This window comes from Thermobia domestica, chromosome 1, assembly GCF_964235325.1.
Source record: "Thermobia domestica chromosome 1, izTheDome1.hap1.1, whole genome shotgun sequence".
Classification (NCBI taxonomy): Eukaryota; Metazoa; Arthropoda; class Insecta; order Zygentoma; family Lepismatidae; genus Thermobia; species Thermobia domestica.
The window spans coordinates 298,219,891-298,243,613 of NC_137454.1; the positions used below are offsets into that span (position 1 = coordinate 298,219,891).

General features: G+C 36.8%; 1 protein-coding gene across 3 annotated transcripts in view; it reads right to left on the minus strand.

The window, feature by feature from the left end:
* Positions 1-23,723, minus strand: part of LOC145661609 (protein no-on-transient A-like) — a 188,528-nt gene that overhangs the window by 144,328 nt on the left and 20,477 nt on the right. For all 3 annotated transcript variants that reach the window (XM_081726934.1, XM_081726937.1, XM_081726932.1), the window contains exons 3-9: positions 17,678-17,896; positions 16,012-16,182; positions 11,987-12,117; positions 7,583-7,691; positions 5,842-6,028; positions 4,519-4,709; positions 2,574-2,685 (exon numbers count right to left, since the gene is read on the minus strand). In XM_081726934.1, coding sequence (XP_081583060.1) covers positions 2,574-2,685; positions 4,519-4,709; positions 5,842-6,028; positions 7,583-7,691; positions 11,987-12,117; positions 16,012-16,182; positions 17,678-17,896 — 1,120 coding nt within the window. The remainder of the gene's footprint in view (positions 1-2,573; positions 2,686-4,518; positions 4,710-5,841; positions 6,029-7,582; positions 7,692-11,986; positions 12,118-16,011; positions 16,183-17,677; positions 17,897-23,723) is intronic.

Consider the following 23,723-nt stretch of genomic DNA (forward strand, 5'->3'; position numbering starts at 1 on the left):
TCGACCGAAGCACTTTGAACACGTTAGCATTTAAGTCAACAGAAGCATGATAGCAGTATTGATAAATCAGTGAAGTGACTTTACTGAAAATTAAATGAAATAGGTAGTTTCACGTCCCACATTTATGCTCTGTAGGTTAAGACAGACTATTCATAAATGTGATTAAAAGAATTGGTACAAAGGGCTGGATTCAAACTAGGAACCCCTCGAACCAGTGCTGAGCGATCCAACATGCTACATGATAAACGTTCATAATAGGTCATGAGTAATATACACACTATTCTGTTCCAGTGATTGAAATAATACAAGTGAAATGAATGTATACTAACGAAACAAATGGGATGAACTCTTCGAACACACATTCACTCACTTTCTCCCTCTCAGAAAACGTACCAAACTCACTAACGAAACTTTTACAATCTAATCTTTTTGGAAGTGTACCACCATAAATCATTCACCCTCCGAGTAAAAACATTCGTATTCTCGGAACACTATTTTGAGGTTGAAGAGAAAAAGCTTTAGTTTCAAACTAATAACACAATGAATTTCTACTATTACGCTTGTTCAGGCCCGAAAACTTATGGGCGCCAATGGCGACTGCAAATACGAATCTGGTGCCTAGATAATTTGAAACTAAAATATGAGGCCCAAATATATATTTTGTATTATGGTGCCTAGTTTTAAGAACTGGTTTCTAGGATTTTCAAGCATGCTCGTATGATGCTTTTTCGGCAGGCTAAATGTCTACCTGCCTCTTTGTTACAGCTTTCGTCACTATCAAACCACCACGGTGACCACGAAAGCATTTCTTTTGTGAAAATATAGTAAAACTAAGTACTCTATATAGCATTAAAATAAGAAACTTAGTGATCAATTGCTACTAAGAGTAAATAGTAGGAACAATGTAGTGGGATACGAGTATTATAAAAGGCATTAAGAGGTTTTTGGCGCAAAGTGACATTTGTAACAGCAGCACAACAGCATGAAGACTCACTACATTTACATGTATGAAGGCAAGTTTTCAGTACGTAAATTAAGAGTGGGAAAAACTTACAGACGCCAACAGAACACGAACTTGCAAAGCATTAAGAGAAGTTTTCAAAATAGACAATATTTGTAGTTATAAAATGATAGTTTTGATATTCGCAGTCTGTGCGTAATTTTTAATCTGAACTGCTGTAATTAGATTATTAGACTACAAACACAAGTCTAATAAAACAATCGTGCTCATATGTATCAAATATTTGTAATGACAGAACATTACAGATGATTTCTAGTGCATTTTGAACTGGGAGGTCTTAACACATATATATTATAAAATACATATAAGTATTTTACTTATTTTGCCAGTGTGCCACTAAATTTTAAGTTACAATAAGGAACAGCAATATGAAAGTATTTCCTAACGCTTTCAATATTGCTCAATAGGAGAACCGATATATGTCACCCCAAAACAACTTGTTTCTGTTGCCGTGACGTAAGCAGAATTTGCATTGTTTGAGGCTATGTATCTCCGCAATTAAGAAACTTTTTCTGAGACTTTTGCTATATTATCTACATGATGGTATCATACTACAACTTTTGGTCAGAATAGAAATTTACAATGATAATTTTTTTAAGATTACCTCTGACCAAATTAAGACAATCATAAGACAACTTGAAAACATATCTTTTCACTTTTGTGTTACCATTACACAAAATTGCACTTTTCCAGATTTATTTATTTTAAAATACATGTTCTGCCAACCCCACAATTAATATAAACCACTGACGTGCTTACAGACCATTCGTCTGGACCATTCCTGTATGCCATTTTTTCTTGAACTAAGTTTATAGCTCAAAGGTCACTGGAAAAGGGTATTTTCCTGTTTATACGACATGATCGCAATAACATTTGAGATTAAAATAGTTTTAGTAGATTTACCTGAAATAAAACCTAAGCTTGACAATACATCTCGCGGAAAAAATCTTTAACACTTATCTATATTAAGATCTCTATTAAGTATTACATCACAAAATTTAGTAACTTAATTAAATTGTTGCTGATCTTTACACAAGCAAAAGAAATGTATAGCCTATCGTTCTGTGACAACAATCTAATCGCTCGAGGACCTAGTTTAATTCATCTTACATTTTTTCAAAGCTTACAGTCCCTTACCCAAAAGTTCTCCAATTGGAATCAGACAAATCCTAGCAAGGTTCATTCCCCACAAGCAACCTGACCCGCCCATTTGTCAGATCTGACAAACGACGTAATATCCAGTGATGTATAATGTAAACTTTCATGTTATAATGTTCTGTATTATCTTTCTCGGTTTCAAAATTCATCCAAGTTTTCTGAATACACTGGGCTTGTGCTCGTTATTTAAATGAGACTCGTTCATAACTACAGACAATTGCTATAGTAACTTTTTTAGTTTTCCTCATTATTAGTCCTATGCACTTTAAATATTACTTTGAATAGATCTGCGTATTTAATATTGTCAAATTTGAGCTCACCGGATAAGAGAAACCAAGAGTATAAATACATATATGAAGTACCGAGGAACGCAGCACTCAAGTAATATACATACCACTATCATAATCACGAATTGCTCCTTCCCCAGCCAAAGGTGAATCGTAATCTCCTGGGGTCTGACGCATTGCCTGTTCCTGTTGATCGAGTAAGCTGCTAAGTTGATGAGCCTGGAAAAATCAATAATAAACATTAATGCATGTCTTAGATAAGAAAATCCATTTCCAGTTAAGTACCATGTACCCTCCTAATACATTACATAGGAAACCTGAATTTTGGTGAGAGAAGACGCCAAGATCGGGAAAAAAAACTCAGAAGGGGCAGGATCGACAAAAGCTACATCTGACTAAGGATATGAAATTACGCATGTTTAAATTGTAAACTTACTCTCATTTTCTGCAACTTAATTTTTCAAGTATTGTTAGTCTACTGACACTTCCTCCCCGATATAAATAACTCACGTGCAACTCATCTTGCTTTTACATTATCTTTCATTATTTCGAATGTACGGTGAACACTGATGCAGTCAAAAATCTGGACTCTGAAAACAAAAGTTCTATGAAATTTTCGTGCTTATTAGCACCTTCCTCACTACTAATAGGCACTTTGTGAAGATGCTCTTACAATCTTCAATCTACGTTAATTGTACGTTAAACTTCGATGATTACACACTTGAACTTGGTGAGGACTCATTACCACGGATAGAAAGAATGGGAATTAAGTACTAATATAGCTTCCCAGTGCAGGTTTTCGCATTATACAAATTCTAAATTATTGCGTATATTTTGTGGCTGGTGACTAGATGGAGTTTACAACTATGCTCTTCCAACCACTTATATAGTGAACATTGTACTTTCAGTTTAATGTGCGTTCCTTTGTTGTACATAGGAATGTCTTGATAGTTGCACAAAATTTCGTCGACATACGAAATCCAGATGTTTTCTGGACAAACTTCTGTAACTTTAAGCTTATCTTCTATAATCTTCAAAGGCATTATTAAAATTACATTGCCTGAAAACTTTATAGTTCTCCTTACAATTGAATGAAATAAAGGAATTACAAATTTCTTAGTATCCTCTTGTTTTCGTACTGTCAGTTTCGAACGAAGTTTTCAACCTGATGTAACCGTTTGTGTACTGTAATCATTTTTCTTCCCGAGGTTCAGTAGGAAGTTTAGTTTATCTGCCGTTGTAGTTAGTACATGAAGTTGAGACTGCAAAAGAATTTCCTCTGAAAGCTACCTTTCGTTTTATTTAAGTGTACCTAATTTGCAGACATGTATTGGATGTCTGCTGTATCATTGCGATACACTTTTGGACCAGACCTAAATGTTCAGTTCACCAGCTTCGGGACCCATTATTCCTAAGCTATCTATACAGTATTTCCCTGTTTTGTCACTTCCAGTGAAGTGGCCCCGCGTAGCATAGTAGCTTCGTTCCCGGTGCACTCGGTTTAACAGCTTTATCAGGCCAGCCATCCTGAGAGGTTCATCAATTTTCTTCAATCAGGCCAATTCCGGGATGGTATCTAAAACAAGGTTGCTTCCTACCGCATTCCTTCCTTCATCTTCACCCGGGTATGTGATCGCCAAGGGACATCATCTTTCATACGTTACAGGCTTCAAAAAACTGATGATGCCCAGAAATTTAATTCCCAATCCTAATTCTTCCCGCACACAACTCGAATTCATACAGTTACAAATTTTAGTCGTGTGTTACATCACCGTGAAAATATTCTGTCCAGAATCTTTACCTTTGATAGTTTTTGCATATTTACAATATACTGTAGCTGAGCGTATACACAACACATCTGCTTTCGTATTTTCTTTTTTAAATCCCCTTTCCTTACTGCTTTTAGAAATGTCCAGTCTGACCGAAGCCATCACCAGTATCGAAGTATTCAAACGCGCAACAGTATTTTACAGAACTACGAAGTAGCAATTAGCAATTTGAGTTTCATTACCACTATGTTACTTCAAATCAAATTTAGTAAATGTATCTCACCTGCATGAAAAGGCTATTTTCTTGTTGACGTCGTCTCAATTCTTCTTCCTGATGATGCATTCGAAGTTGCATTTCTTCTTGTTGTTGCCTCATCATTTCTTCATCTCGACGCCTCTGCTCTTCGTGCTGCCGCTCTTTCATCTCCCATTCACGCTTTTGCCGTTCCCGATCTAATTCCCGCTGTCGGAGTTCTGAAAAGAAAGAAAACATATATTTTAAGAGGATATGTTTAACATACTCAGGAATTTTAATCATTTCATAGATTCCTCAAAAATATTTGCAGTTTCACATTTTTTGCTCATTCTTAGTCTTGTTAACTACAAACAAAAATATGAAGAAATGGAATCAGCGCGAAAGAGCAGTGAAGATCAATTGTTATGTCCTCGTCATACTCTGCACGCTTGAAATGGCGGACTCTCAAGAAGTGCATTCCTTTGTTGAGGCAGGAAAGATACTGATAAAAAGATGATCCTTTATATGTGCCAATACTGGATGTTTTTTAAATTAGTCTCCCGTTCCTACTTAACTAACCCTTATCTAGTGTTAAGTTCCAGATGTTTTACAAGAAACATTTGAGAAAGTCTTTCGAGACATCAAACAAACTGTACAGTAACGCAAAGTTGAATTTATTCGGAACATAGAAGGCATGTTTTGATTTCGCGAACAAAATGCAAAGGTAGAGCTCTTACGTAAACAGAAAATATACGCTGCAAAATCCACATATTCCACTCGATTTCAAATGGTTTAAAAAATCCGCATATCAACATACAACTCTCCTCGTCAGTCTCTATTTTTTATTACGTAAACCTCTTTCTTTCGACCACCCACCTATGGCTTAGCAAATTAAAAACTAATGTATAAAATGTATCCTTACACTTTTAGTTATCAATTCATACAAACAGGAAAATTATGATTATCTCGGGACTCGAAGTGTGTAGTAAATATAGTCACACTTCTAAACCGAACTTAAGAGGCCCTCATCCCGGCGAAATTACAATACCGCTAATTTTACATTTTACAAAACAAGTCAGCTAGTGGCTTTCCGTTTTCAGCCGTTTAGAAACGCGAAAATAAATGCCGATTTTCAAATTGACTCGAAATCTAAAGCAGATAAGAGTCGTGATAACGGTATCTCATGTAAAATATTGTCTAAGGCGCTGTTGTTAAACCTTGCGATTGTCTTCTATTTGAAGATATCACATAATTGCTACTAAATTAGCGGCATTTTAATTTCGCCGGGATGAGGCCTCTCAAAACTTGTTTTAACATGGGACGTGATCACAATCGTGGATTATACAAACAATTGTAAATAGTCACACTTACGTTCTCGGAGCATTTCTGTTTCATGCTCGTATTTTGCGTACTCCATTTGTGCTTCCAGTTTTTCTTCTTCCATTTTCATTTCACGAACCAAAGCGTCCTCTTTCTGCTTGCGTAATTCAAACAATTGCTTCCATCGAGTACCGTATTCATATTCGAAGCTTCCAGGTGCAGCAAATCGAGGGCCAATCTAGAAAGAAAACAAAATTCAAGTGAATCACGATTTCTTTGAAAAGAAAATAAACTAGTACTTATCTCTTCATAGATTGATGTGAATGAACTCCCCGCTTAGATGTTCAATGCAAAACTCACTTCAATAACGTACTGTTCCCAGACTGAGTTGAAAAGTTAACATGGACTTTGGAGAACGAATAACTGCAAGTAATTTAAGAATTCAAACTGGGATCTTGTACAGCAGTAAAGAAAGAGAAAAAAAAAAAAAAAAAAAAAAAAAAAAAAAAAAACAGGAATGGCGAATTAACTTTAGTCAAGCCTTGTGGGCACAGACTAACATGTTTGGATGAGATGCTCAGTAGTCCAGGAAAAGGACTCGGAAAATGCGTTCGTGCCTTTGTAGACTTGTGACGCGCACACCAACCATATCAGTGTTATTCGGCGGCTTCGTGCATTCCATACGGTGAAGTTGATTCCTGGGTGCACATGAATTTTGACCGACTAACCGGGTCGTCATCTGGAGCTGTGAAGTTTCCTGTATAAAATTGTCCTTCATATGAAAAACGGATCTGCTACAACAAACTGTCAGGACACAGGTCGGATCGTGACCGACGTTCACGACTTTCCAAAATTCCTAGACGATGCTGATATGACCCACGATGGAGTTACCCATGTCGTTCTGCTTTGAGGTGGAACCATTACTGCGGATCGTTACAGTGTTGAACTTCATGAAATGCACCCTTAAACTTATCTAGCAATGGTTAACAGGCAATGTTGTCAAGTGAATGACTATGCAGACTCCGTGAGTTCAGTATGAAACCCTTCCTCGTCCCACTATTTTCCCCCGATATCCCCACTGACTACACCTCTTACCGCATCTCTCGTCACTTCTTGGGATCATGATCGGGTGGATGAAATATGCGGCTGAGGACTTACGCATCGCAAGAGTTCTTTTGCCACGGAATCTAATCCCCGGATCTGCGATTGCAAGTGTATGGTTATTTAATTTTAATAGCTTCGATTTCGCTAATCCTTATACATTTCTTTTCACTCCGATACACTTAAATGCAGTAAGAGTATGAATTTTTATACATCTACATTGAAATTTCGACCTTAAGTTCTTTCATTAAGTACACTATCTGTACAACAGTAACAATACTACTTGGTGTGAAGAACTACGGTTCGCAAAATTGCTTATATTGCAATTACGCAAGAAAAAAAATGTTATGAAAAAATGTTTAAAAAATCTATGAAAGTGACGTTTGGATTATTGAGTTTCCGTCAGTGAGTGAGTGATGCGCTTTATGCAAAGCTGTCTTAAGTAAAGACCCTAGCTCCAAATTTAGTCATTTTACTGAGAAGGAAAAGTAAAATAACATGAGACACCGCTACATCCCACACAAATCTGACAGACAGAGCTTATTAAATTAACCTAGAACAAGTGGTACCCGAGATATTAGTTTTAGTTCGCTGTTTTAATACCTTAATGATTTGTTCAATATCTTAAAATTTTAAGTACCGCAACGAAGTCATAACTACTGTTCAGTTGTTGGCAACATGGAATACTCACCTCTCTTGCTTTGAGGTAGTCAGGATTCTTCTTGGGAAGATTCTTTTCGGGATATCCATCTGAATCGTCTAGTTGTTCGAAAGGCTCTAGTACAACAGGCCTCAAAGAACTACATGAAGAAAGGACAAAAGTATTTGAGAAAGATTGCACAACAGGTTATGATCAAGTGTATATCCGTTTACAATGCAATATACAGAAATTCAATCAATCTTCTGTGATCAAATACAATGATCGTAACCTAAGCTGATTTTACGGAATTACTGCATAAAATCTTTACTGTATTTAAAATTACTTATTCACAAACATGCCACATTGAACTAAGTTCTATCCTGGATAAGCTTAACCTACAGCATGTGTACATTCTGTAACTATGTTCTTATACATTGAGACAGCTGAATCCAACTAAACTGGTTGATCCACACAGCCTCAGTGCCCACGAAGGACTTAATCTATAAAGAACTATGCACCAATAAAAAGATTGCTCTTCAAGTTGCAATAAACGATCAGAAGAATTGTATTATATAAACTACGGATGACAAATACTTTATTTTCACTTAACGAAGTTCTCTCCTCACAATATCCACAAAAGACTAAAAGACAATACTAAACGCGAGAAGCAAAAGCAACTTCTGCAAGCCCATTTACACGAAACGAAGTACGAGCCGCAGAGAACGTACCCCCTGTTTTAAAAAGAATATACATATTACGAAGAATTATTTTGTCCAAACTATCGATCGCTGCGGCTCAGCTATTGGAGAAACTAATACATAGTCTAGTTTATATTAATAGCAGTTAGATGTCAGTTGTCTTCTGTTTTGCTTGGTAACCGTCATATGTTTAAAATGGATACTCCGCAGCAGAAATTTTGTGTTCTGGAGTTTGCGAAGTGCAATTCCGTGATTACAGTGCAAAGACGTTTCAGGTCGAGGTACCAAATTAATCCTCCAAATGGGTGGAACATTTGCAGATGGCATCGACAGTTTGTAGATACAGGATGTGCATGTAAAGGAGAGTCCTGGCCGCCGTCGTGTTCCTGAAGAAAATGTTGCACGATTTCAAACTGCTTTCCAACGTAGTCCTTCAAAATGAACTCGTCGTGCCAGTCGGGCAAGTGCCAACAACAATTTGGCGTGTATTAAGATGTCTGTTGGTTATGAAGCTGTACAAGTTACAGCTGTTACAAGCTCTGCGTCCTGATCACAAACGCAAACGTGTGGAATTTTGTAACAAGATTCTGGATGCTATTGACAATGATAAAACTTGCACAACGCATCCTGTCCAGTGATGAAGCGACTTTCCGTGTTAGTGGTCAGGTAAACAAAATGTTCGAATTTAGGGCCTACAGAACCCACATGCAGTCATTGAACATGTACGAGATTCGCCCAAAGAATGTGTTTTGTGCAATATCCCGATCATCTGTTTATGGCCCATTCACGGCCCGGCCCAATGGTAACACGGTTAAGAGTCAGCAGTATCTCGTTACAAAACTGGTTGTTTCCGAGGCTGCACGAAGACAACTTCATTTTTCAACAAGACGGGGCACCCCCTCACTGGACTCGCCAAGTACGTTAATATCTGAAAAACTCTACCGAACCGTTGGATTAGTCGTCAATGAGCTGTCGACTTAGCATGTCTCAGCTGACCTCCACGGCCACCGGAATTAACACCCTGTGACTTCTTCCTGTGGGGTTTCGTTAAAGACGACGTTTATGTACCATCACTCCCACAGAACCAGGAAGAGTTGAAGAACCGGATCCGTACTGCCATAACATCAGTGAAGCAGGACATGCTTGCCCGAGTATGGGAGGAATTTGAGTATCGATGTGATATTGTTCGTGTCGCTGATTGAGGACATTGAAAATCTGTAATTTGAACTTTGAACTGTAATTTGAACTTGAGAAGTTCGTAAATGTGTGTGTAAAATTTCATATTCGTATATCGTAAAGTTTAATAAATATATGCATTTGAAATATGTATATTCTATTTGAAAGAGGGTGTATTTTTGTTTGGGTAAGTCAGAACTACACAATCTTGATCCTCAGTTTCCAGTTTATCCATGTACATACAGACGTAGTAGTAGTAGTATAAAATCAGGTTCATTCGCAAAACCGTATCAAATAGTGTTATTAGAACTACAAATCCTAAGTTAAAATTTGGGCGATGGTTAAGTAGCACGTACCACAAGAAGGTAAATTTGCAGGGCCTGACGGTGAAGCTAGATTTTTAGTGTGTTCGCTAGCATTAAACCAAGATCTTCCCAGTGTGTTACTAGTGGGGTCACATGGCACTGTCCGTTACTGTTTTTGTTTACTATAAGTGAACAAGGAGTGAAAATACCTCAATATTGGTCTGGTACCCTTAACAAGAACAGAGTCAATAGTACTTTCATTCGAAAATTGGGATTCCACTGCAGCTCCATTTTCAGTTTATGCTCCAAGACGCTACATACGAATAATCCTTTCTTGGTGTGGGAATTTGCAACAATGAACACTGCATCGCTTATGCATAGTACAGCTAGTAAGTACGAACAGATTTAGCTGGACACCTAATTTAATAAAACTACATGTTGCAGTTAAGCATTCCTAAACTACAATCTGAAAGTTCTTCAATGTCTGCGTCTATTCTACATGACCAACTATGAGAGATCTCTAGAAATTATTTTCAATATTATGACATCAGTTACTTTGTTAAATGTGCAAGACTATTTTAAGTATCTATATATAAATTTTACAAAAAATACAAATTATTCCTGCAACACAAACATTTCAAATTATCTACATTTTACATCTGCACACACGTAAATGTTTACAACTTAGTAATCACCTACAAAAACACTACGGTACTTTAAACAATTTGAAGTAACGACAGATGCGCGTAGGATTCTTAGCTCCAGGAAAATCTTATATCCATGCTCCACCTTTTCAGCGCATTAGATCTCAGGTGTCATTATTTCTGACTTTTTGGACCTGATGATGTTAGTGAACGAACTCTACCGGAACGCCGAAAGCCGAATTTAAGCAGTTACATACCCCTGCCAACAGGTGGCTGATCAGTACACAGTGGACGAAGATAAGATTTACGAAGTTATCTATTTTTTTATACTTTGTAATATCAGGCTTTCCAATACTAATGAAAAAAAAATAATTTCCTATATATATATATATATATATATATATATATATATATATATATATATATATATATATATATATATATGAAATTACGACGAAAAAATATGTTTCGTGAAGCCGTGAAGAAGGAACATTTTGAAATAATAAGGAACAAAGAAACTCATGTAATAATATTTCTACCTATTGGAAGGAACATTTCAATTATTTAAATTTAAGAAAATATGCAGCAATTGTTATATGTACATTCTACTCTAAATATAACTAAATGGGTAATTATCTCGTTGCGAAATTTTATACGAGTTTCTTAGTGTTTTCGTACGTAGCTCAGAGTACTACGCAACGGCCATAAGGGAAGTGTAAAAAGAATCTTATCAGAAAATCAGTGTAAGTATACGTCTCCAAGATGTGAATAATTACATCACTTGCAAAGGAATTAACGTAAGTTGTAAAAATCAATACAAAAGTCATTTAAAAAAAAATCACAGAACACATGATACAATGAGTTGGTTTGTTAAGTATCTAAATACACATTTGCACACAGAATTAAGTGAATATAAGGAAATATATACAACAGTAAATGCATCAGTGTAACTAATTTTTCTTTAGTGTCTGAATATGCTTATTTGCCATCCTCCGTTTCTCTTTGTTCTGCTCGTCTTAAATTCTCTGTAGCTCATCTTCCAAGGATGCGGTCTGGATCATTGTCTAGGCAACACTAATGTCAGCCGTGTTCTTTTTGATAGCGCAGATGATAATCTTGTTTGAGCATCTTTCGTCAGTCTAGTAGCCTACTTTCATTTCCTTCTGTAATGTTAAGTACACTTCATTTAATTTCTTCAGAGAAGATTCGCTCTTTGAAACTTCCTTTGATAAAGCTTCTTGCTTCGCATTTCTTTGGAAATTTTTGCCACTGCGGACTCTCTGGATCTACACTTCTAAATAATATTTATACTTTCTCCAGACGTTCTGCATAGAGCCTATTAATTAACTTTTTTTTTTTTCCTTCCTTCATACATTCCAATGCTCTCCTTTACAGTCTTCAGAGACTTTATACTCTCATGTACAAGACTACAAGATGGGATCGATCACTCGTGAGCAGAATACTTCGAATGAATTAAAGGTTTAACAGCGTCATACTGTTCATATATTTACCAACTATAGACAAAATAAAGCAGTAAAATGGACCGAACCTTATGGACAATACGTTTTCACTGGACAAGTCTTTCCTTCACTAGAAACTTAGGATAAAGAGTTTTTTACTCTCAATACTTACGCTGTCAAGAAGTAGCAGCCTTCAGTACATCGTCGCAAAGCCATCTGTGCACCAGGTTTCCTAGCGAACTCAACAATTCCCTCCCCAGTTGATTTTCCCCTCTCATCCACAACGACTACGGCACGTTCAATCTGGAAAGGGAAACAAATTTAAAATAACCCACTTAAAAGCAAGTACTCTTCAAATCTGCCTTCAACTCTTACTTTGCATTTTCCACATTAAAGTTTCACTTACAAGAGAAGAGAGGGAGATTATATATCGGAGTGGAAGATGGTTTATACACCAATCGAAAGCACTAAGGAATCCTATTAAGAAACTAATAACATTTTTCCGAATGCATATACTGTGCAAGTTCTATTAATATATAGGGTGTCCAGAAAGTGTTTCCACTCCTAAAAATCGCAAAAGGTGAGAGATGCCTAAACAGAAAAGCGCGTGCTCGATCATTTGAAAAGGAATAATGTATCAAAGCAAAAAATTGTTGTCCCAGGGTTATCACCCGCAGGGTCCCAGGCGGGGTCCAACTAAAAAATTTCAAATGGTAAGGGTCAAGTAGCATATTGTTTGAAAGCTGTTGGGAAATTAAAGAGGGCGGAACAAGTCTCGACTCTCTAAAATACCATGTGCAAAACGGAGGACGGTCAAAATGTCTATGGCCAACCCCAGAAATCTGAAGGGGTGAGAGAAATATCAAAACAGGAAAACGCGTTTCACCGTTGCAAAAGTAGAATGATTTAAAGTGAAAATCGTTCCACGGTCCCCCGCAGGGTTCCATACATGGTCCTACTAAAAATTTTCAAATGACAAGGGGAGTCAAGTAACATCATTTGACAGCTGTTAAATGAAAGCATTTGACAGTTGTTAAATGAAAGCAGATGGAACAAGTCTTAGGCTCTACGATAACACTGTGGAAATGTGTGTTTTAGTTCTTTCCGTAGTCGGGTTTTAGTTTCTCTAATTCTTGAACTCAACGGAATGAAAAAGTAAAAAGAAAATATTTGACACCGTTGAGTATAGAACTGACCAGTTAATTTACAATAGTGGTACTTAAGCTCCTTGACTGAATTATCAAGTATAAAATGATTCAAACAAAGGTTTCTTGCATCAGGAACAGCGAATACGGGCAACAACATGTGCAGATTGCAAAATGGAAAGCGAATGCGCTCGGAGAATCGAAATTAGGATGTACACCAGTTTTCAATCTTGCTTTTATGGTATATGCCAACGTACCTTAGTGAGCTCAATTATGCAAAATGAACATGGACTAGACTGCGATATCTGAGAAACTTTCCAAGTTCCGAAGCCGTCAACATCAAGTGGTTGACAAAACCTTGTGCAATTCTTCGGAATGCTTTCTACTTGCAGTGAAATATTTGGTCTAGGAATTAATTCGTGCGAGTGGACAAGAGATGGCGCGACGAACGGAGCGTCCCACAGTTCCGTGTATCCACACATGTCTTGCAAACCCCTGTCATCGCGTATCGTTCGTAGTATAGGGCAGTGGATTAAAGCGTCAACAACACCAGTTTGTAGTTAAGTGAACATGGCGCAATTTGTGCCTGATAAAGTGTTTTTGCGGGGTGTCCTGCTGCATTACTTTAACATGCAGAAAAGTGCGACTAAAAGTCATCGTATTTTGGTGGAAGTGTATGGTGACCATGCTCTAGCTGAGCGAACGTGTCAGAAGTGGTTTGCACTGTTTAGAAGTGGTGATTTCGGCTTGGCAGACCAAGAGCGAGCTGGACAGCCAAAAAAATTTCAAGACGAAGAATTGACAGCATTGCTCGAGCAGGATTCGTGTCAAACGCAGGAACAACTTGCAGCAGCATTAGGCGTTGATCAAACAACAGTCTCCAAACGCTTGAAAGCCATGGGAATGATTCAAAAGATGTCACATTGGGTTCCACATGAATTGAAAGAGAGACGTTGAAAGACGAAAAACCATTTGCGAATTGCTGCTTCAACGACAGAGCAGAAAGGGGTTTCTGCATCGAATTATTACGGGTGATGAGAAGTGGATCCATTACGAGAACCCTAAACGAAAAAAGGCCTGGGTGAAACCAGGTCCATCACAACCAAAACGAGATATTCACTGTGCAAAGGTTATGCTGTGCATATGGTGGGATATGAAAGGTGTGGTGTACTATGAGCTGCTGCAACCGGGTGAAACTATGAATGGAGAACGTTATCGACGACAATTAATGCGTTTGAAGCAAGCTCTGGCCAGAACACGACCAGAATGGGAGAACAGACATGATAAACTTATTGTTCAACATGATAACGCTCGCCCACATGTCGCAAAACCGGTCAAAACCTATTTAGAAAATGTCGGATGGGAAGTTTTACCCCACCCGCCGTATTCACCAGACGTTGCTCCTTCGGACTACTACTTGTTCGATTGCATGAACAACGATTTGATTGGACAGCGGTTTACTTCTTCAGAAGATATCGAAATCTGGGTCTCTGACTGGATCGCTTCCAAGGATGAGGACTTCTTTCGCCACGGAATCCGTACATTGCCTGACAGATGGGCGAAAGTGGTGGCTAGCGATGGACAATATTTTTCTTAAGGTATTTATGTATTTTGTGTTTGTACTACAGCTTCAATGTGTGCGTACCAACCGCACGAATTAATTCCTAGACCAAATATCTTGAGAGTGCAATTCTCAAATGATTAGCGAGTGGTTGCCAATGATCAAACAAAACAATATTCTCTTCTGTCGGTGAAGCGGCTTTCGCGAGTATATCTGACAAATTTGTCACAAACTTGTGTCATGATACCACTAGGTGAAGCATCAAGGACTAGATTTTCTGGTTTCGCATTGACTAGACGAGTGGTCCGAAAGTTTCCCTCGGTTCCTTGAGGGTAATAATTTTTCATCCATTGTTCCTTTTTCCCCCCGCTGAGTACAAGAATTAAAGTGAAAAACAAACCCGACTACAGAAAGAAGAACTAACACGCAAGATTTTTGTAGTGTTATCGTAGAGCGTCGAGACTTGCTCCATTTGCTTTAATTTAACAACTTTCAAACTATATGCTACTTGACTTCCCTTGACATTTGAAAATTTTTAGTAGGACTCCATCTGGGACCCTGCGGGGGACCGTGGGACTAATATTTTCACTTTCAATCATTGTACTGTTGAAATGATGACACGTGTTTTCCTGTTTTGACATCTCTCACCGTTTCCGATTTGTGAGGGTGGTCACAGACTGACGTTTTTGCTGACATTTTGACCGTTCGCCATTTTGCAGATTATTTTAGAGAGTTTGTTCCGTCTTTTCATTTCTCAACAGCTTTTCAGTGATATGCTACTTGACCCCCTTATTTCAAATTTTTTAGTTGGACCCCGCCTGGGAGTGACCCTGGGACAACAATTTTTGCGCTGATACACTGTACTTTTAAAATGATCGAGCACCTGTGTTCTGGCATTGTCTCACCGTTTGCGATTTCCAGGGGTGGAAACTGATTTTCTGGACTCCTGTATATAACTCGCACAGTATATGCATTCGAAGAAAAAAAAAAGTTTCCTTAGTGCTTCCATTGGTGTAAAACCATCTTCCACTTCGATATACAATCTCTCTCTTCCCTTGTTAGTCTTAGATGATTTATGTGTAGAAAATGTCTAAGCATGCATCAGTAATTTTTATCATCAATGTCCACGCAACAGTTTAAAGAAGTAAGCAAAAGGTGAATCAAGAGCTGATAGTTAATATTAACATTATAAAGAGTATTTCACACTGACATTTTGTAGAAACGTAGTGTCTTGGAATATTACTCTTACGTGTTATTTCACTGTCTGTAATGTTGAAGTGTATACCTAGTGAATGTATATAGCTACGACACTCATTTACGCTTCTATTTAACCTAAGATTGCGCATTTTCTAAATGTTAAAAATTGTTTGAATTCTGCTTTACCAAATTACCGCTTTAAAATTTTGTTATTGTTCTATGTAGGGAATAAATCAGAAAATATTTCTTTCTAACAGTAATATGGAGTAAAGGGGTATATTTTAAATTACTTACCTCACCAAAAACTTGGAAGGCTTTCTCTAACAATTCATTTGTAACCCATGGAGTAAGATTCTTAACTTTAACTGCCGCGCTGTGCGGTGCAAAACGAACTTTAAGAGCTCTGCCTTTCCTTAAAGTTCCATCCAACTCTCGTTTAGCTTTCTCAGCATTAGCACGGTAATCCTACAACATAAAACAGTTATTAACATTTGATCTCACAAATGAAACTATTACAACTTAGCATTATATACATGTAGAAACCATAATTAGTAGAGAATGATTATAGTTTTACAATAAAAGTTGCTGAGGTTAAAGTATCCATAAAATCTTAACATTAATATATATAGGTTGAACGTTATTAAAATTGTTTATATCATGTCCAGTTTTACTAAATTCAATTTTTCTACAAAGATCAGATCACTACATCAAATGTCAGCTTTGAAAAGAAAAAGAAAAAACTCGAACTGAGGACTCATCCACACTAATTAAAATTATGATCCACATTTACAACCTAATTTGAGAGATTCACGAAATCTACACAAGTAAGCGAAAGTTTTACGAGTTATCAGAACTTAACAGGATCAAGTACCTATACTATTTGGAAAAGCTGAAAGTGTTAATAATGTAATACTAAAATAGACTTCGAAGATTAATTTATGTGCCTACTTTTACGTCCCGAAAGCATCAAAATAGTATGAGTTGAGAAGAAACATAGTAATAACTTTGCGAGTGAAACTGTGTGGGAGTCAATGGTGAGAGGCCTGTGGTACGGTAGACATGGTTGCGCAGTCTTCCGTCCGATGTGAAGTAAGCGCTATAATCAGCTTCCTTCACGCTAAGACTGTTTCGCCGTCAGAAAACTATGACGACAGTTTTGTGAAGCGTATGGACCGGATGTCATGAGTGAAGGCATACTCAGACGAAGACACCAGGCTGCACAACTGTGCATAATAAACCAGTGGCACAAGCGTTCATGGTTACGTCTAAACTTGTGAAAACTGCATAAACAATTCTGCAGAGTGGTTCCCACTGTCCGAACTCCCATGTCAATTTTCGCGAATCTTCCGTTCCTGCGTATTAGTCACCCAGTGATTGCAGTTTCTCAAGTTGTGTGCGCAATTGGGTCAAAAACAACTGATAACGGAGCACAAGAAAAAGCATATAACGTGTGCTTTGATCTTCCTGCTGGGTTACAAGGAAGATGACCAGCTCCCCGATTGCATCGTCACTAGGAACGGAACGTAAGTGTCCCATGTGACACAAGAAACCAAGCAACAATTCATGCAGTTGCAACAATGATTCGACTATAAGCAGAAGTTCAAAGACTGACGGAAAAATTTACAGGTCTTCCGGGACTGATAGGATATCCTTTCCAGCTTTTATCCCATAGCAGAATTCTGTAACAGGCATGTAAAATATATGCTGCATTACAAATGCCTCAAGGAGTGTGCACATTTTAAGTTATGCACCACTAACTCTACTGTATTTTCTTACATTCGTCTATCATTTTACAGTCCTTCGGATGTTTCTGGATCCTCGTAGTTAAGGCTTTCATCCCTTGACATTTCGTCAAACACCGTTTTTGTGCATATATGTACATTTTAAATCAATTAAGAACCTCTGAGCACATGATTAATAAAGAAAAATAAATAGATCTTTAATTTGCAACAATACTCACCAAACGAATAAATGCGAAATTCTTGTCCTTGTTTACGAACAATTCAGCAGTCTCTCCGTACGGTTGGAACAAGGCACTTATCTCCTCTTCCGTTACATCATTCGTCAAATTACCAACGTACAACCTACAACGACCAGAGAATTTCTTCTCCGCCACGTCCTGGGGAGGAAGATCGTGTGTTGGGCCAGCTAATGCAAGAATCCTTTCGTTCAAACGATCCTGTAAAAGGAAAATTACACTGAAAATATAATGCATTTACGTTAAATGATTGTACTTCGAATACGACGAATACGATATACAATAGTTATGCTTTACTAATACTGGTAACGAAGTTCCGTGTAGCTGGATGCTTGGCATATGCGCTACTCTTCTAAACCCAACAATAGGGATCATAATTTCCGGTATGATCTAAAGTAGTGATGCGACAAAAGCTCATCTGAATGCCAAGCCGAACGTAGTCTTAACACTAGAGGGGTCATCTTTTATAGCACCTAGCACCTTTCAGTTAATTTTTAGAAGCAGATGTATGCGAGGTGTATCGACGACAAACAAAAAGAGCTCAAAATTTACATAACCTAATTGTTACTCAATTTACAGTACAGTTTCATTCTAATGCCAACACCAAAATTATGGAGAGCGGGATCAGGTCTTTTCACTTACTCTATTTACATATTTTCTTAATGGGGAACATCTTAAAGAGGTGCTGATCAGCTTTGTCCCCTTTCAGCTGTTCAAGATATTACAGTAATCACAGGAGAATAGAACTTCACTGTGCAATTTCTAATAACTGCGGAACTATAATCGGCAGCGCAAGCGTAGTCAGATTGCCTTAACTTGAGCTCAGTTCATAATTTAAGTCTACCGACTTTATAACGATTTAAACTAGTTCTCTCTTGATAATCGGAGACATACAGAAAGCGCAACAAAACTAAGCCGTAATATTCTCTAATAAATTAAGCTGAGATTTTTTCTCAATTTTAACAATTTTTCGAAAAAATGATACCCTAGCTATGCAAGTAGAGAAAGTCACGATCACAGGAAAAGGTTCCCTGTTTCTTGTCAACAAATTGTTTCACGTACTTTCAAAACAAAAGAAGTCCGAAAGTACTCACCTTTCTCCATATAACTTCAATTTCGAGCCTGTCTTTTGTCAACTAAACTTCAAATTATTCTCTCCAGCCTTGTGTCTTACATAATGCCTATATACTGTAAACTAAGATTGCCTAACCATTCTGGTGACCATATTTATACGACTGGAAAAAAAACACTGCTCCTTGGTATGGTTAAGATTTTTTTTTTTTTTTTTTTTTTAAAGAACACGCAATAACAATATAAAGCTAAAGAAGTTGGCGGATGTGAATATTATATAGTCAGAAGTCGGAATTTCAGTAATATATATACACAGGGTTGACCATTTACCTATATTAATCCTTGTAACTGATGAACTAATAAAAAATGTCCAAATTTTGTACAATCCGCGGCAAAAAACCTGCAACATGAGGATGTAAGTTTATTGTGAAACTACGCCTAACAGCACAGGGAATGAACATAACGTCTAAGTGGAATGAATCACGACAGGATAAAATTCGGCCTCCTCCCGTGCACACTTATTTTGGAGCAAAAGACTTCGTCATTTCACAATAAACTTATATGCTCATGTTGCAGGTTTTTTGCCGCCGATTGTACCAAGGAAACATCGGCAGGGAGATATTGGTCATATGTGCTACCAGGTTGGCAACCCAAAGTTTTTCAAACGACACTACGTCAGGTTATTGCACATGTTTAACAAAAACTTACAATGTAACATTTGCTATTCTGTGTTGCAACGTAAGAACGCTACAGTATTACAAACACCCGAATTTTAGAAGATTCTACAGTACTAATAACGCAAGTGAGACTCATTCATGTGACTAGTATGCAGGGTAGATTGATTTAAATCACTTTATTTTTAATAAAAATCGTTGATTTAAATCAAATTCCGAAATAATTTACAGTGAAAATAAGTAAAGTCCCGTTTCTGTTCTGTTATTTCGATTATGGATGATGATCATAATACAATGAGACTCAAATGTACGGTATGTACAGCATAGTATGAAAAAAGTGTCATGCAGAGGATGATTAGGGAAAAATTAGCTTTGAACGGGTAACAGGGCAATCCTGTCTTCTCTTCGTAACATAGGGTTTCTATTGTAAATCGTTAACTATTCCAACGGGGAAATCACCATCGACATTTAAGACTAAGATTCTTTTGTGTGCACGTCTATATATTTGTTCCCAAATAGTAGGGCGTATTTAGATTTGTCCTATTCCCTCTCAGTTTTTTTTTTTTTTTTTTTTTTTTTTTTTTAATATAACTTTAGGCAAATTTTATGATTTCGTGCGGCAAGCTAGTTACAATTTCCTTAAAAACGCCCCTGCCAAATATCAGTAACTTTGTGGGGAAAAAAGTGTCTGATAAGCGTTGCTGTACTTTTTCCTTAACGCTTAACCTTTTAAATATCACCTATTTTTAGGTGATAGGATAAAATCTATTTCATTATTCGATTAAAAAAAAAAAAGTACCACTAAGCTTTTTACTTAGTTTTTTCAGGACTGAAGGCATTGTAGAGCACGTTACATATGCTTTCACGCCTCTGCGTCGAGACATAGGATGTGATGGCGTCAAATTTAAAAAGATATCTTTTGTTGTGCCTATTTTTATTATTTTTTGGTGGGTCTATATTTAGCATTCAGAAGGCTGAAATTCTGCAGTCGTTGAGTGCAACCTTAGTATTTTTCAGATGATTTCAGATCTGCGTGAAAACAGTGGGGTCTAGAGGGACAAAAATTTTAAAAATAAATAATTTTTCAAAAAATAGCTTTCTTTGTGATTTACCCGCCTAAGATGGAGACATGAATGGTACCATCTGAAAGGCTGTTCTATTCTGAAGAGAATGATGTACGAACCATGTTCTTAGGATAAATAGGGATGTCTCAGGAAATTGTTACCTGAGATCCTGTTTTATACGGGAATTTGTGTATTTGGGGACATTTGTCGCGGGCTTACTTTTGCATCTAGAAGTTTGAAATTTTGGACACTCATTCACTGCTCCTCTAGTATTTTTCAATTTGTTTCTGATCTTTGCCTTTAAACAGAGGTAGAACAGAGGGGTAAAGAGTAAAAAAAAGGGGACATTTCTTAACAGAAAATCCCTTTTTTCGTGATTTTCCAGCCCCAGATAGCCTACACAATGGGGACATTTGAATGGTATTGTTTGAAACTGTCTTATTCTGAAGAGAATAATGTACAAATCATGATTCTAGGATAAATATGGATGTCTGAGGAAATCTTTATATTACATCGGAATCATCTGGGGTATTGTGATGTTTTTAGCTCATTGTTCAATATTTTTCCCGCCCTTACTATTCGATAGCAGCTTGAAATTTTGTACACACATTTAGTACACCCTTAGTATTTCCCAGTTTGATTTTGAGATTGTGCGTTAACACAGGGGAATCCAAAGGGGATAAAAATTTGAGAAAAAAATCAGAAGAATCCCGACTTCTCTCAAAATTTTCCGCTTCAGGGACATGATAGGGAAAATGTGAATGTTACCGTTTTAAAGGCTGTTCTATTCTGAAGAGAAAGAGGTATGAACCATTATCCTAGGATAAATAGGAATGATGCTTGACAAAGTCTATAATTTACAAAAAAAGCCATAATTTAAAATTAAGAAACATTGAGATTGATATAGGTTAACGATTGGGGATTAATTCAAAATCCAATCCCAATACTTTCATCTAAGTGGCATAAGTGGCATTTAATACTAATTCGTAATGCTTTTCCTTCAGTTCGAGACTTGTATTATACGAGGAGAAAGATTTTATTTATTTAAATAAAAAATTCGATTTAAATTTTAAAAAAAAATCAAAAATTATTTTTTTAAACTGATTTTTTTCCACCCTGCTAGTATGTAATATTTATGATCATGACATGACAGGTTTCGAATTGAAATGAACAACGTTGCAAAGCATTAAAACAATTTGACTTCAAAAGCCTTGATTTCGATAAACTGTTTGCACAACTCATCAAATTACAAAAATGGTTCAGTAGGTATGAAAATCACAATGTCGAAGTAATCATATTTTTACAAGAACCCACAAATACGCAGTTTTAAGCAAAATCGCATTTTACAATTTTCTTCAGATATAAAATTGCTGTAAACTGTATTATGATCTTTATGTACACGATTGGATGTGATACTTAGCTTTCCCGAAATAAAGTCCTTTGAAGTCAAATTTTCATTTAACTGTACTTGTTATGTCTTATGATAAAGTAATATGATAACTGTAGTAATCGACATTAAGATACTTGGGATGTACAATATCCTGTTCGTATCATTCGCGTTATCACTGTCGTAGAAATTCGGCTGTTTTTTGATTGTGATATTGTAGCGTCCTTACTTTGCAACACTGCATAAAAAGTATGGCATTAGAAGTGTTTTATATTCAGTTGAAATGTATAGTTACTTGCAATATCACTTGAAAAAATAAAACTACAGTGAGTAAAATCTCATTTTAACGAAGGATCTCATCCGCCTCTAAAGTCAAGGTTTTGTAATATTCTCAGTTGACATTTTAATTACTGCCTAGTCTTTTAGCAGCACATCGAATTTTTCTCTGAATCCAGCCAAGAATTGCTTGTATCGACCTATTATTTCTTTATACAGTATGTCCGAACCACCACCACTTCAATGTATTTCATAATATTCGCAACTCCTATCATTCCGATCCGTGATTCTTTCCCCATATTTCAGCATAGATATCTCCATGTTTTGTTGAGCGTGTAGGCTGAATGATTTTGTTAGTTACATCGATCTATGCCAAAAACAGAAGACAAGCGCTGATGGCAAAGACATCTGGTAGTACGAATATCTAAAATTGAATTAATGTTTGTTGTACACAAAACAGTAAGCTCATTGTGTCAAACAATTGCGTCTGAATTATGTACATAGCTATAAACCATTAATTTACGCCTCATTAGGAACATTTAATAGGAGCTACGTATAGGCCCGATGGCAGAACTATCTTTCTGCGATGAGCTTTTGTAAGTCAAAAACTTTCTGCAGGAATTCTGCAAAAAAAATTTCAGCAGAAGAAACACTTGCGATCAGGGTTTCCCTAGAATTTCGAAATCAGGGGGGGGGGAGAATGTTGAAAAATTTAAGGGAGGTGTGGGCGCTTGACTTTTAGAAAACTTGTATTATTAGTTTTACTTATTTTCCTATAATTCTACAATAACACAAAAGATGACACCTTCCACTGCACTTCTAATTTCAACAAAGTAGAAAATGTTGAATTGATCTTTTCGTTTCTTTTTTAATATTTTGCGTGAATAGCCATTGCAATCAAGGTAAGTTATAATATTAACGAATTAATTCACTTGTCTGATGTTGAACTAAAATCCGTCGTAAGTTTCCATGATTAATGTATGCACGGAGAAATAAACGTCGGATGTTCTAAATTTATCACTTCTCTTGTCGTTCTTAGATTTCTATTTGATCTTCCTAAAATAATTTTTTTCACGACTGAGATCAGCCAGTGGTTAGATTAGGTTAGATGAACTATCTGATATCTGAACTGCTAAAACAACAATATGATATACTAGAACATTTATTGCTAATTGCAGATATTGCACATTTATCGCAATATTGTAGGTAACTTAATTCGTTTAAATATAGCCAATTCCAATACGATTTTGCTTACCAATGTGACTCATATCCACAAATGCATTAATAGTCTTGATGATTATGCATATTTTGACAAACTCTCCTCTGAACCGTCATTAGGCTTCTTCACATTTTCACACTAAAATCATTTTGTAACCTAAATATGCTTTATGCGGTCTCGTTCGCGAAAGCTTGGGAGGGTGTTACAAGAAGTTTGGTGGGGTGACACTTCCATTGGGGGGAGGGGAATTGGCGGAATCCCTGCTTGTGATCGTTAATAATACGCTGTACAAGACTTAAACAGTTGTTCAAACTATATTTATGAGAGTCGTCCAAGC